General features: G+C 52.8%; 9 protein-coding genes across 9 annotated transcripts; 4 read left to right on the top strand and 5 right to left on the bottom strand.

The window, feature by feature from the left end:
• Positions 1–1617: 1617 nt before the first annotated feature.
• On the top strand, positions 1618–3193 carry PPTG_17887 (hypothetical protein; the record flags this gene model as incomplete). The annotated part of the gene is made up of 1 exon (XM_008915760.1): positions 1618–3193. The coding sequence occupies one exon, from the start codon at positions 1618–1620 to the stop codon at positions 2968–2970; it is 1353 nt and encodes a 450-aa protein (XP_008914008.1). The 3' UTR covers positions 2971–3193.
• On the bottom strand, positions 3082–3900 carry PPTG_17886 (hypothetical protein; the record flags this gene model as incomplete). Its single annotated transcript, XM_008915759.1, has 1 exon — positions 3082–3900. One exon carries the CDS (start codon positions 3898–3900, stop codon positions 3118–3120), a length of 783 nt encoding a protein of 260 aa, XP_008914007.1. The 3' UTR covers positions 3082–3117.
• A 161-nt stretch (positions 3901–4061) lies between these two features.
• On the bottom strand, positions 4062–5201 carry PPTG_17885 (anthranilate phosphoribosyltransferase; the record flags this gene model as incomplete). The annotated part of the gene is made up of 1 exon (XM_008915758.1): positions 4062–5201. One exon carries the CDS (start codon positions 5199–5201, stop codon positions 4062–4064), a length of 1140 nt encoding a protein of 379 aa, XP_008914006.1.
• A 356-nt stretch (positions 5202–5557) lies between these two features.
• PPTG_24213 (hypothetical protein) lies at positions 5558–5683 on the bottom strand (the record flags this gene model as incomplete). Its single annotated transcript, XM_008915757.1, has 1 exon — positions 5558–5683. The coding sequence occupies one exon, from the start codon at positions 5681–5683 to the stop codon at positions 5558–5560; it is 126 nt and encodes a 41-aa protein (XP_008914005.1).
• Positions 5684–5871: 188 nt separating this feature from the next.
• PPTG_17884 (hypothetical protein) lies at positions 5872–7737 on the bottom strand. The gene has a single exon (XM_008915756.1). It carries the CDS (start codon positions 7637–7639, stop codon positions 6653–6655), a length of 987 nt encoding a protein of 328 aa, XP_008914004.1. The 5' UTR covers positions 7640–7737; the 3' UTR covers positions 5872–6652.
• Positions 7738–8560: 823 nt separating this feature from the next.
• PPTG_17883 (hypothetical protein) lies at positions 8561–9547 on the top strand (the record flags this gene model as incomplete). Its single annotated transcript, XM_008915755.1, has 1 exon — positions 8561–9547. The coding sequence occupies one exon, from the start codon at positions 8561–8563 to the stop codon at positions 9545–9547; it is 987 nt and encodes a 328-aa protein (XP_008914003.1).
• Positions 9548–10055: 508 nt separating this feature from the next.
• On the top strand, positions 10056–11812 carry PPTG_17882 (hypothetical protein). The gene has a single exon (XM_008915754.1). It carries the CDS (start codon positions 10103–10105, stop codon positions 11684–11686), a length of 1584 nt encoding a protein of 527 aa, XP_008914002.1. The 5' UTR covers positions 10056–10102; the 3' UTR covers positions 11687–11812.
• Positions 11681–13027, bottom strand: PPTG_17881 (hypothetical protein). Its single transcript, XM_008915753.1, has one exon. The coding sequence runs from the start codon at positions 12991–12993 to the stop codon at positions 11776–11778; it is 1218 nt and encodes a 405-aa protein (XP_008914001.1). The 5' UTR covers positions 12994–13027; the 3' UTR covers positions 11681–11775.
• A 149-nt stretch (positions 13028–13176) lies between these two features.
• PPTG_24212 (hypothetical protein) lies at positions 13177–16698 on the top strand (the record flags this gene model as incomplete). The annotated part of the gene is made up of 2 exons (XM_008915752.1): positions 13177–14499; positions 15127–16698. 2 exons carry the CDS (start codon positions 13177–13179, stop codon positions 16549–16551), a joined length of 2748 nt encoding a protein of 915 aa, XP_008914000.1. The 3' UTR covers positions 16552–16698.
• Positions 16699–17074: the final 376 nt, after the last annotated feature.

Below are 17074 nucleotides of genomic sequence, written 5' to 3'. Positions count from 1 at the left end.
AAAAAAGGATCGGATTATGCGCGACTACGATTTGTTCAAGGATATCAAGGAATTGAGCGGTGTGGGAGTTTGCCCAACGACAGGGAAGCCCACGTTTCCTGATGATGTGTGGAAGAAGCTAATAGCTACAAAGCCTTTAAAGCAACAACGTTCAAACAGCACATTAAACGCGGCAACATCCATTCCAAAGTGGTCGCGAAACAAACGTCGATTGTTTGATGCGTGTATTGCCTCGAAAAAGCGTAGTCCGTCAGATGCAGATAGCCCCAGAAGCCTGACAGTCTTCTCATGCTCTATCCTGCACTTAGAGCGCTGAACAGATAGCGGAGAGATACACATGACGATAATCAGCACCAGTAGCAACGCATCCATCGTTTTCAGCACACTGGGTGCACCTTGAGCTTCAGCAGGGCGTCAACACCGGCGCTACGACGTTGCCGCAGCAATGTTCCTCAAGAAGTAAGCTAAAAATTAAAAACTAAAAACTAAAATCAATTCACTATTGGGCGGGGAAAGAATCTACAGAGTAACGTTTCGATATCGCGAACACAAAACACTAAAAACGAGTTCTAGGCCCTTCATCAAAGAGAAGAAAATTTTTCCCAAGCCCACGAAATTATCATTCCATCAGAATGACGTTCATCGCGAACACGCCCTTACATCTTTCTGATAGCATTTATTGAAAAGGAAATTAAAGTATACAATTATATTAATTGTGGTAAATTTTAAAATTCCAGAAAATTATTTATTAGAACATGAAGGTTTTAAATGCCCCTACTTTGATTACGAAAATATAAAATAAGAAACTTTTTTTTTGCAACGCAATTAAAAAAAAATGATTTGATGAAAACCATTTTTTTTCTAGAAAGACTTGTGTTTGGCGTTCAGAGCGTCCGTCAGGGTGCGCCACGCTTTGGTCTTGAGACCTTTGTCGGTAGTAGGGAAGCATCCTTCCGTACATATCCAGCAAGTCAAACTCTTCGTGAACTACCCACGTTGCGCGCTGCTGACTTGGGGTTGTAGGGGTCGTAGATGACCTGCTGGTGTGTGCTGGCTTTTTCGTTGACTTGGTCTGCTTCTTTGACGACTTTGTGGTCTTGCCCACGATGCCGAGTGATGTTGAGTTTACTCTCTGATCCGTCCAAAACGAAAGTGGCACCAACTCCAGACCATGTCAGTATAAAAAAAGAAAACCTCTGGTTATAAGAGCAGACAAAAATTGGAACATCGAGTTATGACATTTTTATTATTTGTAAATCGGCTGATTTCCAGAATGGCCCTGAAAACATCGTTCCGCCTCTGAAGTATCCTTTCGCGTTTTTTTTTTTTTTTGGTGTTCGCGACGCGGATTTTGGATCAAAACGACGTTTTCCCTCCCAGAACGATGTTTTCCTGTCATCGCGAACACGCCCTAAATCTTCTAATTATAAGTTTATTATTCCTGGATTTTAGAAATTCCCGGAATAATATTATTGAATCAATTATAATTATTTATTTTTTTCATGGTGTTGTCAGCTGAAACTTTGCTATTCAATCTAATTCTAACATTTTGACATTTGTTTGGGTTTTCAAAATCGTTTATTCGATTTTTACAAGCCGCTCATTGGTCAACGTCGCATGTATTATACACCAATCCGCGTGGGTACCGCGTCGCCGCGTGGCGCCTCAGTCTTCATTCTCGCTTCAAGCCCGAGCAGCTCAGTTAACGCCGCAATGGACTCGTCATCAGCCTCACCGCAGCTCGTGAACCTCGTGGTGCGCAACGTATACACTCCGTCAGAGTCTCTTGCCCTCAGTATTGACCCGAAGACGCTCGTGGGCGACCTCAAACGTCGCCTCAGCGTCGAATTTCCATCCACACCCATCGTCTCCGCCCAGAAGCTCATTTTCGGGGGCAAAATTTGCGGCGACGATGAGCCGTTGGAGCAAATTTTGGTCCAGATGCAGAGCAGCCACGATAAGGACGACGATAGCTGCGGAGAGCCCGTGGTTTTCCATCTACTAGTGAGCTCTACAGGCGTTCGGAAGAGCGCAGAGCCCAAGGCGCCGCAACGACACGAGGCAGAGGCGCAGGACTCGCCCAGACCCAGCAGCAACGCGACCGCAGAGCCTCAAAGCTTCAACACGCAACCAGAGACCACGACTCCTACGCAACCGCAGTTCATGTTTGGCCAGACGCCGGCCATGACGCAGCAACAGCAGAACTTGTACAGACAGAGCATGCTCATGCAGCAACAGGCCATGGTGATGCAGCAGATCCAGTACCTGCAGATGATGCTGATGCAGCAGCGACAACAGCAAGCAGCCCCGACGCCTGGCGCCGCGTTCGGTCAATTTGCCGCGCCTTATGGCAATTTCTACGGCATGATGCAGCCCCAGATGTTCCATGCACAGGCAAGACCGAATATTACACCGCATGCTGCAGCTCCGACACCTGCTACACCAACGCCTGCCCAAGCACAAGCGCCACCTGCACCAATGGAGCCTCAGGATCGTCCGATGCTGGTGGAGATGGCGCGTGAAGTGTTCCCGCTACTGGACGTCCGCATGGCGCTCAAGATGGCATTCATGCTGTTTATCATCGGCCAGGACACACCGTTGGACCGCATCCTCATGCTTGGACTGCTCTCCTTCATCTCGTACCTTCACATCACCGGCATCTTTGCCAAACTCTATGAAGTGTACAACCGACGCCGCAGTGCCAATGGAGACGCTGAACCGAACGCACAGGCAGATCGCAATGTGCCTGGAGCGGCGGCTGCTGCTGGGGCGGCTGTCGCTAACCACTACGGCATATTGACGCGTGTGCTGCGTATTTCGGCTGACCGCGGATTCGTGCAGGACGTCAAGTACTTCGTGGTGGGACTGCTGCTGTCATTGGTACCGGCATGGCACCCACAGCCTATTCAAGGTGCTGTGCCTATGGCTGAAAACGCGATGCCGGATGACGTACCTATTCAAGGAATTTAAGTATGATTTTGAATGCTGCGACTCAAGAGTGGGGAGCAGTAGTGTAAGATATTGGAGATATACAAGGGTAAGAACGAAGGCTATCTCACTTTAATGTTTGGTTTGTTTAGTATCCAAAGACAGGCAGTTGAGGTGTTAGTTTGGTCACTATGTGGACCCGAGTGGGGTCTTCTTGGAGCGTGAGAAGCTTCGCTTGATGGCATCGAATAACTTTTGCTTCGGTCGACTCAGCAGTTGTCGCGCGCCCTTGGGTGCTACTTGTTCTTGCTGCTGTTCTTGTTCAAGAGTGTCCGTAACTTTGGTTACAGAAATGCTAGGGGTGACATGGATGTCGGACTTTTGCTTGGGCTGGACAGCGACGCGGGTGATCACGGTGGGTCTTTTGACTGGGAGTTCGCGATTCTTGTTGAGCCCATTGTCCAGTTGCACCGCAACTGAAAGACGGCGCCGTGGGGTCGATTTAGGAGGACTTGAGGTCGTAAGAACGGGCTTAATTTCGGGCTGCTGGAGCTTCGGTACTTCATCGGGCGTCTCTGGGTTAACTTCTTCTTTGCTCACGTGTTCTTCAATGGAAGACTGGGCATTCTCCTCAGTTTGGTTTTCTTCTACTTCTTGCGGTTCTGGAGTCGATGTCATCTTGATCTTTTCATGTCGTGGAAGCTCTGACATTTCTGGCGTCGACAAGGTCTCCTCTTGTTGCAGCGACTTAATGTCAATGCACAGCGACACTGGAGCTTTTGTGGCGAAATAAATGCTCATGATTGCCGCCTCTGTCGCTGTGAGAGCTTGTGTCTGATTGGAGCAGCAGTACATGTTCATGCAATTATTACGGTGGCAACCTACAGTTAGCATGGCAAAGTACGCCTGCACGAGCTGTCGAGCGTATGCATAGTCGGATGCCGACACCACCGCACCGTCAACTTGGTCCATGCTGAGGCTGAAATCAATGATGAGAGTGAGTCGAAATCAACGTCACAAAGCAACTAGCCTCTTATTTTTACACTCCGTCGTTGTTCATGCTAATCTTGTCGGGTCTGGAGCATTTACGGAGGCTTTTTCGAGCCTATCTGCCTGTGCTGGACATCAAACGTTCACAGTTGGGGCTCGGCGTGCAACTGCTGCGCCACTTGTGCCCAATTGTCGAGTGTGGACAGTGCCTTGCCCGACGAGAGCTGCTTCTTGGCCATCTCGTAGCCGCTCTTGATGCTGTCGGCCAATCCGTACACGTACAAACCTGCGCCAGCGTTATATGCAATCGTGTTTCCCACTGGGCACTCGCTGTACACACCGCCAGAGAATACCTTACGCAAGATAGCGGCGTTTTCCGTTGCATCTCCGCCCTTCAGCTGTTCCAGAGTCACTGCGGGGACGCCCACGTCCTCGGGACGCAACTCGTAGCGGCGGAATGGCTTCTCGGCATCCCGACGGACCTCCACGACGTCAGCCGGGCCCATTGAGTTGAGCTCGTCTAGTCCAGCGCAGTGTACGACCAGCCCGTGCTCGACTCCTAACGCCAGCAGCACCTCGCCGAAAACATCGAGCAATTTGGGAGTGTATACGCCAATGACCACACGTTTGCATCCCGCCGGGTTCAGTAGCGGACCAAGGATGTTGAATACGCTGCGGATACCAATAGCTTTGCGTACAGGTGCCACATGGCGCATGGCTGGGTGGAAGTGCGGCGCAAACATGAAGGCAATTTGCGCCTCCTCGAGGCACGGGCCCACATTGTGGGGCTTGAGCATTGGCACGCCCAGCTCCTCCAGCACGTCGGCCGAGCCGGAACGACTAGATACCGAGCGGTTGCCGTGCTTGGCAACCAGAGCGCCACACGAAGCGGCCAATACGGCAGCAGCAGTGCTCAAGTTGACTGTGTTGGCGCCGTCGCCTCCAGTTCCTACGATATCGAGTGTCGGCCGACCGGACTGAGGCGACAATAGCAAGTAAACGTCAGTGGATGCAGCACAACCTTTAAAGCTCTTTAATAACAGCTGAACGCACCGAAACATGGACATTAATGGCCTCGGAGCGCATGTGCTTAGCGAACGCCGCAACTTCGGCAGCGCTCTCGCCCTTGGCAGCCAGAGGGCCAATAAAACGCCCACCGCCACGGGGTTCTCAGCCGCCTGCTCGGACGCAATCTGCTGCACCGCGAAAGTTGCTTCCGCGTCCGTCAGGTCCTCGCGACGCGTCAGTTTGGCCAGCAAAGCGCTCAACTCCATCGTGGTCATTATTTGTCGTGTTGTTGCTATTGTCTGTTGGGGGCTGCGGTTCAGGAATGGCACTGACGTGTTCAATCAAAAAGTGGAGACTGAAGCAAGGGGTGCCATAGGAAGTTTCGCTCTCGACTAAGTACGATATTTAGATTGTTCTGTTTGCATGTTTGCACACAGTGGGAGCAATGAACAAGTGCTCGTCATCCCATTTGACACTTCCGCAAGTAGCATGTACCACTCACCTGTGGTGCGTGAGGCCACAAGAATGCTCCATGCTTTTTGCTATGATACGCACGCGCTAACGCAGCAGCAGCTCAAATGGCACTTTTTGGTCAAAGTAGGTTGACGAGTCTGCTACGGTCATTCGTCACTTACACGCCACGAGCACGCCAGTCGGGGGTGATCCCGGAGATTAACCCCTTGAGAACGTCAGGGCAGTGCTCTCCCCATTCCTGTGGAGGATGCACGTTGCGGACGTCCTTCAGATGTGCAAGCATGAACCTGCAGATGAAAAATACCGAGCCAAATTCAGACGCAACGACGTCCAAGAGTCAAGTCAGGCTTGCAACGCCGTCCGTGTCGATAGTCTGGCTGTTTCGCTACGCTCCGTCTCGTCCCTCGGCAAGTGAAAGCACGTCCGGTTTGCATCGTTGCAAGCCAAAACTCAGCCCCTTGTGCCATTTGCAGCACTTTGAAACAGTGAGGCTAGATTCCTTCGTATAGCAAACACCATGCTTGGAGCGATTTGTTCTAGCTTCGAGCATCTTGGGGAGTGGAAGGTCTTTTGGCAAGACCCCTCATCAGTTTCCAAGCCAAAGTCGAAACGACCACGTACTCCGCGCGTATCCTGCGGAACCAACTGATGATCAATCTCCTGGACAATTCTATCCAAATGAAACGCTACTGAAGGAGCAAAAGTATAGGAGAGCCTCGGTGGCGATAGCATCCCGAATGTTTTGCTAAAGTGATGGAGAACAGGCGAATTTGGAGTGTTTGCGGTTGACGGCGGTTGCGCTCGGGGCGAGGTCATCATCAGCCCCGCTGGTGGAAATCAGGTGAGCAGGAGCCAACACGAGTCTTTTGGCTTCAGGAACAGCAACAGCTCAACATGCACGAGCGTCACAACCTCTGACAACGCGATTAAATATCATGCAGCACCCTGCTTCGGGGTCATTTTCTCCGGGGGCTTGAGCTGCAGGTGGTTTCTCTCCACTGGGCAATGCGTTGATGGTAACTTGTGAAATGCTCCGAGGTGTAGCTCGACAATGTTTTTATTTTAACTTTACCATTTTCCATCGAGCTGCCGACGACAGCCAAGCAGGGAGGGACCAATAACGTCACCAAAGACTCGAAGCACCAGCTAACAGTCTACCCACTCACCACCTCTCAGCAGCTACTACAGTACCTAAAGTACCACATACGTACACAGTGACGTACTTCACTGCACTGCACTTCAACGCAGCAACTTAGTCGCGGGCGTCGAACACCGACAGCAGCAGCTCGCCGTAGTCGCCACTCACCTCCTCGGCGATGCGCTCGCGCAGCTCCTTGCCGAACTTCTTCTTGTACACCGGCTTGATGTCACGCAGCACAATGTGGTAGCGCACCACGGCCGAGCTCAGAGCGTTCTCGTCCGTGCCGAAGCCCTTCATGGCCTCCTCGAACAGCTCAGCCAGCAGGTCCAGCGGCTCCGTGATCATACGGATGAGGAACAGCACGGCCTTCTCAGCGTCGCCACGGAACTCGTGCGCCGCAGCCTTCACAAGCGACTCCTCGTACTTCTTCTCGTAGGCAGCGGCCACAGCGCGTAGGTGCTCGGGCGGACTGGCCACCAGAACACCGATGAAGCCCTCCTCGTCTGTACCCATCTTGCCACGGCCCGTCTTGTACAGCTTCTCCACGTCAGCGTCCACCTTGGCGGCGTTGTGGATGTTGGCGTCGTACGGCACCAGCGCGGCCTGCAGCGACGCCAGGATCACCTTCTTGAAGTCACCGTGCAGGTCGCCGTCCAGCACAGAGCCCAGGTCCTCGCCGTACGTCTCGTAGTACGTCTTCTTGAGGATGTTGATCTCGACGTTGGTGCGGCCCACGACCGCGGGGTAGATGAGGTCCTCCTTCGTGCCCAGACCCTTGGTGGCCTTGCGCAGGATACCGGCCTCCGCCTCCGGCAGGGGCGACGCTAGCAGCTTGAGCAGGAACTCGTAGTGGCCCGACGTCTCGTCATCCAGCAGGTCACGCAGGCTCTGGTTGTGCAGCTCCTTGTAGCGCTTGGCGATGAAGCCGCGCTCCGTGGCCGTCTTGCCACCCAGTGCCTTGTTCAGCTGCTTCTCCTTGGTGCCGGCGCCCTTGGTGGCCTCGTAGATCTCGTTCACGGTCGAGTCCGTGCCAGCCGGGTACGAAGGCGGCTGGCCGTTCCAGGCGCTGTGCGTAGCGGGCGGGTACAGGTTCAACATCTTAGTTGTTAGAAGAAGAGGGAGGGGGGGGGTCTTGAATCGACTTGCGAAGCAGGAGGCGGATTTGGAAATGGCAATGGAAGATATCAATTCTTTGGCTGCCACGAACTTCAATCTGTTGCTGGATAATTGACTTAGAATTTGTATGAATTGGTGGATACAGCTAAGTTACCTCCTTATATATATCGGTGTGTAAAATCGTTTGGATACGTTTTTTTATTTCCTAAATTGAAAAGCACGAAGCACTGTGAAACTATATATCTTGAAATAGACGTTTCATCTGCATATAATGGTTTTCAATTCCTGCTGAACTTATCCGTACAAAATCGACACACAAAATCTCTGACGTGGTGAAGTATCCGAGCAGAGACAAGCAAGCAGCGCCGCGATCCTCGACACGTGTTGTTGCTCGGATAACTTGGATTTGGCTGATTCATGGAGCCGCTGGCAAGTGAGCTTCCTGGCCCAATACGTGACGAACAACCTGCCATCTCACCAATGTAAGTTGGACGCAATGAAATGAAGCTGTTATGTAACTCAGTGATGGCCGAGCAACATTATAGCATCAACTTGGCTAGCTCTATTGCTTTTAAAGATGCTTGCCAGTACCTAAACATGAACAACATCATTCTTACAAGAACAGAGAACAGCTTACAATATGAAAATACCGATGGAGTCTTGAGCTCCAATTTCCAGCTGATCCTGTCCTGTTTGTCGGAGCTTTGCTCGAATGTCAAGCATCAGATTTCCAATACCAAAAATCAGTCGAAAATAAAATACCAGAGACAGGTCGAGAATCCAATTGAAGTTGCCCGAGCCAAAATGACGGCCTCAGTGATATCTTCCATTGCCATTTCCAAATCCGCCTCCTGCTTCGCAAGTCGATTCAAGACCCCCCTCCCTCTTCTTCTAACAACTAAGATGTTGAACCTGTACCCGCCCGCCACGCACAGCGCCTGGAACGGCCAGCCGCCTTCGTACCCGGCTGGCACGGACTCGACCGTGTACGAGATCTACGAGGCCACCAAGGGCGCCGGCACCAAGGAGAAGCAGCTGAACAAGGCACTGGGTGGCAAGACGGCCACGGAGCGCGGCTTCATCGCCAAGCGCTACAAGGAGCTGCACAACCAGAGCCTGCGTGACCTGCTGGATGACGAGACGTCGGGCCACTACGAGTTCCTGCTCAAGCTGCTAGCGTCGCCCCTGCCGGAGGCGGAGGCCGGTATCCTGCGCAAGGCCACCAAGGGTCTGGGCACGAAGGAGGACCTCATCTACCCCGTGGTCGTGGGCCGCACCAACGTCGAGATCAACATCCTCAAGAAGACGTACTACGAGACGTACGGCGAGGACCTGGGCTCTGTGCTGGACGGCGACCTGCACGGTGACTTCAAGAAGGTGATCCTGGCGTCGCTGCAGGCCGCGCTGGTGCCGTACGACGCCAACATCCACAACGCCGCCAAGGTGGACGCTGACGTGGAGAAGCTGTACAAGACGGGCCGTGGCAAGATGGGTACAGACGAGGAGGGCTTCATCGGTGTTCTGGTGGCCAGTCCGCCCGAGCACCTACGCGCTGTGGCCGCTGCCTACGAGAAGAAGTACGAGGAGTCGCTTGTGAAGGCTGCGGCGCACGAGTTCCGTGGCGACGCTGAGAAGGCCGTGCTGTTCCTCATCCGTATGATCACGGAGCCGCTGGACCTGCTGGCTGAGCTGTTCGAGGAGGCCATGAAGGGCTTCGGCACGGACGAGAACGCTCTGAGCTCGGCCGTGGTGCGCTACCACATTGTGCTGCGTGACATCAAGCCGGTGTACAAGAAGAAGTTCGGCAAGGAGCTGCGCGAGCGCATCGCCGAGGAGGTGAGTGGCGACTACGGCGAGCTGCTGCTGTCGGTGTTCGACGCCCGCGACTAAGTTGCTGCGTTGAAGTGCAGTGCAGTGAAGTACGTCACTGTGTACGTATGTGGTACTTTAGGTACTGTAGTAGCTGCTGAGAGGTGGTGAGTGGGTAGACTGTTAGCTGGTGCTTCGAGTCTTTGGTGACGTTATTGGTCCCTCCCTGCTTGGCTGTCGTCGGCAGCTCGATGGAAAATGGTACAGTTAAAATAAAAACATTGTCGAGCTACACATGTGCTGGTCGCGAATTAATTACTACTAGTACTTATAGTAGAAGGAGTCTGAAGGTGCCTGGAAGATGTATCGTTTGATAGACAGATAGCGAGGATACCATTGAAGGCGACTCATTTTGGTAAAGCGATCACTAAGATATCGTTCGTAGACTTCGGATCGGATTCCCAGCGTGAGGAGACACGAGAGGCTGATTTTGCAGTGTAGCCATTTTTAGAAATACGCGTCACTAAAGTCGACTCAAGTCATTCAAGCGCGGGTTTTGTTGCATAAAACCAGCAATATATGTGGTATACACAAACGACACAGCCAACACTCCAGGGGCTCAAATTTGAAGCGATAATGCTGCGCGCATTGGGTCGAGGAGCTCTGCGCCGGCCGTTGCTGGCATCCCGCCGTTTATCATCCCTGGCCGCGTCGCAGGCCATCGCGGGAGATCGTGCTGTCGATGACGAGAAGTGGATTCGGCTCATGCAGCAGACTAGTCGCCTGGAGACGAACGTGTTGTTGCCTCTAAACGAGAAGCTACTTGGACCATTGGACCGCAAACACCGCGAGGAGAAGCTGCCATCGCTTCCCTTTGTGTTCCTATTGGGTAACCATTCGTCCGGCAAGTCTTCTTTCATCAACTACCTGCTACAGCGCGATGTGCAGTCCACAGGCGTGGCTCCCACAGATGACGGCTTCACCATCATCGCACCGGGCCGCGAAGATCTGGACCAGGACGGCCCGGCGCTTGTGGGCGACCCAGACCTGGGCTTCTCCGGCCTGCGCGTCTACGGTCCGGCACTCATCCAGCGCACGCAGCTCAAGGTGCGCAAGGGCATCCAGGCCAACTTCATGCTCGTTGACAGTCCCGGAATGATCGACTCGCCGCACAGTCCGCCACACCAGTCGCAGTTCAACTACGGTGGCCCCAGTGGTCGTCTATCGCCTCAACAGCAAAAGAGCAACAGCTTTAAGGGCCAAGACTCGGACAGAGGATATGAATTCCCGGAGGTTGTGCGCTGGTACGCCGAGCGCGCCGACGTGATCCTGCTCTTCTTCGACCCGGACAAACCCGGCACAACCGGTGAGACGCTGTCGATCTTGACGCGCTCACTTGTTGGCATGGACCACAAACTGCACCTCGTGCTGAACAAAGTGGACCAGTTCCGCAAGATCCACGACTTTGCGCGTGCGTACGGCTCGCTCTGCTGGAACCTGAGCAAGGTCATCCCGCTCAAGGATCTCCCGCGCATTTACACTATGTGCATCCCGACTAAGGACAACCAGATGCAAGCCGCAGAAGGTCTAGGAGCTTCAATGAAGGACTTGGACGCTATGCGCGAGGAAGTGGTGAGTGAGGTTCAACGCGCTCCTGAGCGTCGCGTCGACAACCTCATCACCAATCTGTACGACTCGTCACGGCTGCTCAAGATGCACGCTGAAGTCTTCGAAGACCTGCGCGCTCGTTATGCTAGTGAGAAGTGGCGTCGTTCGGCTCTTGTGGCTGCGACGTTCATTGGAGGCAACGCACTCGCGGCTTCGGCGTTGGCGAGTGGAGTCCCCATCGAAGCTGCGGCCGGACTGTCCGTTGCCAGTGTCTTGGCATCTGCTGGCGTGGTGTGGCACAACTCGACTGTGATGGCTCAACTGGAGCGTGATCTACTGCATGAGGACTCGCTAGGTGAGCTGTTCCGTCGCCGATACGGCCGTCAGTTGGCCGAGGGAGACGAGTACGTCTTGTCGCTGTGGAAGCGCGTGTTGCCGTCGCTGCAGGTGGCAGCACACACACTTGGCTTCAGTATGATGCCGAAGCTCAAGAACTCGGAGATCGCGGCACTCGACAACATCGTGAGCAACGAAATCCCGGAACTGCGTCGACAGTGCGCGCCAACGGACAGCAGTCTGGCCCACCAGGTTGCCAAGATGTTCCGCAGCTAGAAGAAATCACTGGAATCAACACAATATACCGGCAATTGGGCAGCAGACTGCCCTCTGGCCTTCTTTTTGATTGTCTATCTGGTTAAAAGCTAGTCGAACGTGATCTTCTTGCCACTGAAGGCGGTCAAACTGATCTTCTCCTTCTCCTTTTGCTTTTGCTTGGCCAGCCACGACGGGTGTGCAGCCTCAACTGGAGCAGGAGCGACACGTTGCTTCTGCTTCTGTGGCTCTGCCTTTGCAGCTTCACTAGGTTTGCCACTACGCGACTTTTGCTTGTCTGCCTTGTCTCCCTTGCCCTGTTTAGCCTTCGGTTTGGCCTTCTTCGGTCGCTCTGACAGTCCGTACTTACCAACTGACGTCGAGTTGTCCTTGTGCGGCACAAAGATTCCCTTAGCGCGGTCTTCCTTGCGTTTTAGAGCCTCCTCCTTACGAATCGCCTTCATGCGACGTGCCATCTGACCAGGTCGGTTCTTCTTCTTCTTCTTTTCACCCAGGAACTCCGCAATATCATCGTCTGCACCAGCCATTGTGCCATATCCATCCATACCCATATCCAGATCATCATCCAGACCTCCACGTCCAGATAGAGAACCAAGGAACAACGAAGTCGGGGCTACTCCACTGCGTCCAGTATTGCCGACCAGCGACTCGTGGCGTCCGCGTTTCAGCGCACGCTTCTCTTGCGCACGTCGCTTCTTCTCAGCCTCCTTTTCCTCCTTCTCCACTAGCTTCTTAATAGCGTCAAGCAGCGGCACGATCTGCTTGTGAGCCAATACACGGTCCATCAACTTCTCCTCGAGCTCTGTGCTCTGCTTAGTGGGTTCCTTCTGCTGCTCCTTCTCTTCCGCCTCCTTCTCAGCAACAATGGACCTCTGCTGCACTACAGATTCATCTTTCTCCGTCTCCTGCTCTCCCTCGCTCTCCTCGCTACTCTCTTCGTCGCTGCCTTCCTCGTCCCATTCTTCTACCTCCTCGTGCTCATTTTCCTCAGTCTGTGGCTGAGGCTTGTCGAGGCCAGTCTGTAGTCTGGCTCTAGCCACTAGTTTCTGCAGATCTAGCGTCTTGAGCGCCGTGTGCTCGCGTTCGAAGCGCTCGATACTGTGGCGCAGCTTCTGTTCTCGCTTCTGTTGCTTGGCCGCATCCTCCACTGGCTCTGTGAGCTGTTGGCGGAGCTGCTTCAGCTGCTGCACCACTTTGCGCACCAGGAACGTGCGCACCTTTTTCGCCTCACGCTGCAGCAGCGAACAGCTCTTGTGCACTAGCTTCTCGTGCGCCGAGAAGGCGTCGCGCTTCCGCTTGCCTGCCATCTACAAACGACTGGTGTCCAGTATGATGCTCAAATGTACACAAATCATTAAGTTCGTGCGCTAGATTAAGTACGATATTATTAAGTTCGCAGTTCTATTTTTGAAGATGGACAAAAATAGAACTTGGCTACCCTTTGTTGGTGTCTTTTGGTGCGCACACAAGTTGTTGCACCTCACGTCGTCATGACTGTTAAGACACCACCCACGCAGCAACGATCGTCGGTGACTCGATTAGCTGGCAAGGACATTGCCGGGTTATCACGCGTTGTATCCAAGAGTGAGCTCGAGCGGATCAAGCAACGTTCGGTTATCCTGACGGATGCAGCAGCCCAACAGCTCAAAGCAGAGCGCGAAGCGCAGCAAGCAGTGTCTAGGCACGAGTCGGAGGAACGCAAGCGCCGCATGATGGAGAAGGAGATTGAAGTGCGTGCAAGACGTGAGCAATCAGCCATGGAGATGGAGCTGGAGGCCGAGCGTAAGGCGCTGCTCACGGGCAACGAGATGATCAACAACCAGCATCTCGAGTCGCTACGTAAGATCAACTCGCTATCCATAGCGGCCACAGGCTATCAGCTCTGTGACACACTAAAGACACATCAAAAGGAACGACAAGTGACCGAAGCTCGGTATAACACCATTCACGACAGTATCATGGAACGCGACCGCCGTCGCGACATCCAGAGGCGGAAAGATGCCGAAATCGAGGCACACGCTAAGCGGATGGAGGCACGCCAAGTGCTTGAGGAGCAGATTGCAGAGCGTCACAAACAATCTATCCGCGAGGAAGAGGCTAAGGATATTGAGGCTCAAAAGATCCTCAAGATCTACAAGCAGTACGAGGTGGATGAGCAGAGGAAGCTCGAACAGCATCGCGAGAGGCAGAAAGAGACGATGCGTCAGGTGGCGCAGACGAACGAGCAGATTAAATACATGAAGGAGCAGATGGTTATTCGAGATAAGAAGGAGGAAATGGCTGCGGCAGCGTATCTGCGCAAGAAAGCTCTAGAAGAAGAAGCCAAACTCCAGGAAGAGGCTCGAATTCGCAAGTCGAAGGAGCTACGTACCGCCAAACTGCGTGCCCAACAAGAGAAGGCACAAGACAAACAGGCAATTCAGGACGAATTCCGAGCTAAGAAAGCGTACGAGGAGACCGAAAAGAACACGCGACTGAAGGAGAAACGCGATAAGGAGAGGAAAATCGCGTTGATGCAGTCGATCTTGCAAGACCGCAAGAAACAGGAGACTTTCCACGCTGAGCAGGCTGAGCGGATGCGAGCGCTAGACGCCAACACGGATCGTATCGGACAGCAGCAGGTTGAGCGGGAGTACCAACGTCTCAAAGCCGCAGAAGCCGCCGCAAAGGAGCGCGATCTTAAGCACGGAGATCTATTGATGCAGCAAATTGAGTCCAATGAACAGCGACGTGTGAAGGCCAAGATGTTCGAGCAGAACGATGCCAAGTTCCTCAAGAAGAAGGCGATGAAAGAGAGTATTCTAGCGGAGAAGGTGAGAATCGATACTCTTCAGAAATTGGAGAAGAGAGGCGTGCCAGAGGAATATCTTCGTGATCTCAGACGCATGAAAATCAACGAGACCAACGCATGAAATAGCCACAAAGTATAGGGAGATGGTAGTAAAACACATTTATTCATTCGACTGCACTAATTCATCTTCACTTTGTGGGAGTAAGCTTGAGAGGGCGGTTAAAGCCCTACCATATGCCTGTATGTCACGTTCACATCGTGGTCACCGTCACCCAGCACATGGACGCAACTCACATCTTGTGGATGATGAGTTGATGACTTCCAGGGATTCGTCAAGGTCATTCTTACCGGGGGTCTCGTCCGTTTGAAGCGGAGTCCGCTTTTACTCTACTACATACATCTGTACACGTATGCGTGACCGCGTTGAGGTCTCACATCGTCCTGTGTAGGTTCATTGCCAATGGACCATTGCACTAGCCAGTACTAAATCGACCTACAAGGACACGAGGCATAGTGTCTCCATTCAAGGATGAAAATCTGGGCTTTCGGGTTTCTGGTTACTACGGTTGTATCGGTAGCAGCCAAAACTGTCCTCGTGGACGATAGCGTCTGCGTATGGAATTATTCACTGTCATCACTCGGTTGCCAGCCTTCAGCGCTGTGCGATTACAACTACAACGCCGGTGACTTGACACTCAGCGAATCGTGTCGAGTGAAGGAAGGAGTGAATTTCTACCCACAGCAGATTCACTTGGCTTTCGCAGGAGAGACGGCTGGGACGGGGATGACGGTGTCTTGGGCGACATACGAAGAGGTAAATGACAGCTCGTTATGGGTCGGCACAGCCAACAGTAGCGATGCGCTGAAGATCGTGGATACCACAGTCGAGAGTATCAACTACTACCACGACGACAAGTATCATATGTATCACCACCACGCGACGGTGACGGATCTAACACCGCACAGCAATTACTACTACAAGGTCGGCAGCAAGGCCGACGCGAGGTACCAGAGCGACATGTATTCGTTCGTGACAGCCCGCTCTGCTTCGGACACCTCAACGTTCAATGTGGTCATCTACGGAGACGCCGGTGATGGTGACAATTCAGTTGATACGATTGCTTACATGAACTCGCAGACTGCAAACGACATCGACTTGATCTACCAACTTGGTGATATGTCTTACGCGGACGACGACTATCTCGTAGCATCTCAACTCACAGGATTCTTCTATGAAGAAGTGTACAACAAATGGATGAACTCGTTGGCCCCCATCATGAGCTCCGTCCCGTACATGGTCTTGGTTGGCAACCACGAGGCCGAATGTCATTCTCCAGCTTGCCAACTGTCACAAGCGAAGAAGGACATGCTTGGCAACTACACGGCATACAACTCTCGATGGAAAATGCCGTACAAAGAGAGCGATGGAGCGTTGAATATGTGGCACTCGTTCGACCACGGTCCAATCCACTTCACGTCGTTATCGACTGAAACCGACTACCCCAACTCGCCGACGAACGCATACACTTTGACGAACAAGAACGGGAACTTTGGCAATCAACTGGGTTGGTTGGAGACTGAGTTGGCGAAGGCCAACGCGAACCGCGATAATGTGCCATGGATCATTGTCGGTATGCACCGACCAATCTACGACGTGGCCGGCTGTGACGACGGCGTTCCGAAGGACGACAACTTGTATCTCCAACAAGCGTTTGAGTCCCTTTTTCTCAAGTACAAGGTGGACGTGGTAGTTGCCGGCCACCGACACTATTACGAGCGTCAACTTCCTATCGCAAACAGCTCCGTCGTTTTGGACGGCGTGTCGGACGACTACAAGGTCTACGACAACCCTCAGGCGCCAGTGTACATTTTGACTGGTGCTGCTGGCAACGTGGAGAATCTGCGTGACGCACCTGACGGCACCGCGCCGTGGAATGCAGCGTTCGATTACTCCCACTTCGGTTTCTCAACACTGGAAGCCAACCGCACGATGCTGTCGTGGAAGTACTTCGCGAGCTCTGACCTGTCGGTGCAAGATGAATTCGTCATGTTCAAGAACGATTCGAGCCTCTAGCAGTCTGTACGAGATTCTACCGCGAAATCATTACCCTTGGTGCGGGCATTTCGACAGGTAAGGTCATCGATCACGAGGCATGCCTGATACTGTATTACTTTCTTGTGATTAACCCAATTTGCAAGATGTTACCGAAAATATACAACGATGAAATTCGAAGCGCAATTCAAATTGCGGAGTAAAGGAGCTATGGAAAATTTGCGACCTGTGTCTCTTAAACTCCCTATAGATTCCAGGCCCTTCGCAGACAAACTCGTTGTAACTCGCCAGCGGAACGGTACTCAGATACGCTCGCTTTGGAGATCAGAGATCATGTTTATAGCAAAGACTTCTGTAAGGTTTTCTCACAAAGTTACTTTTCACGTGCTTGACATGTGAACCAGCTTTTGGACGGACAGAAAAAAAAAAGCTTGGCATAACCAAAGTCGCTGCGCAAGACCGCTGTCACATTGGCGGTAGGATCTCTGACTATGGAACTCCGTGTTGCCCAGTGGGCAATGCCCAGCATTGTTCTTGAGATGGG

This window comes from Phytophthora parasitica, assembly GCF_000247585.1.
Source record: "Phytophthora parasitica INRA-310 unplaced genomic scaffold supercont2.75, whole genome shotgun sequence".
Classification (NCBI taxonomy): Eukaryota; Oomycota; class Peronosporomycetes; order Peronosporales; family Peronosporaceae; genus Phytophthora; species Phytophthora nicotianae.
This window is presented reverse-complemented; position numbering and strand designations above follow the sequence as displayed.

Coding starts and splice junctions, on each gene's coding strand:
- PPTG_17882 (XM_008915754.1), top strand. CDS start 10,103: ATGCTGCGCGCATTGGGTCGAGGAGCTCTGCGCCGGCCGTTGCTGGCA.
- PPTG_17884 (XM_008915756.1), bottom strand. CDS start 7,639: ATGTTGAACCTGTACCCGCCCGCTACGCACAGCGCCTGGAACGGCCAG.
- PPTG_17881 (XM_008915753.1), bottom strand. CDS start 12,993: ATGGCAGGCAAGCGGAAGCGCGACGCCTTCTCGGCGCACGAGAAGCTA.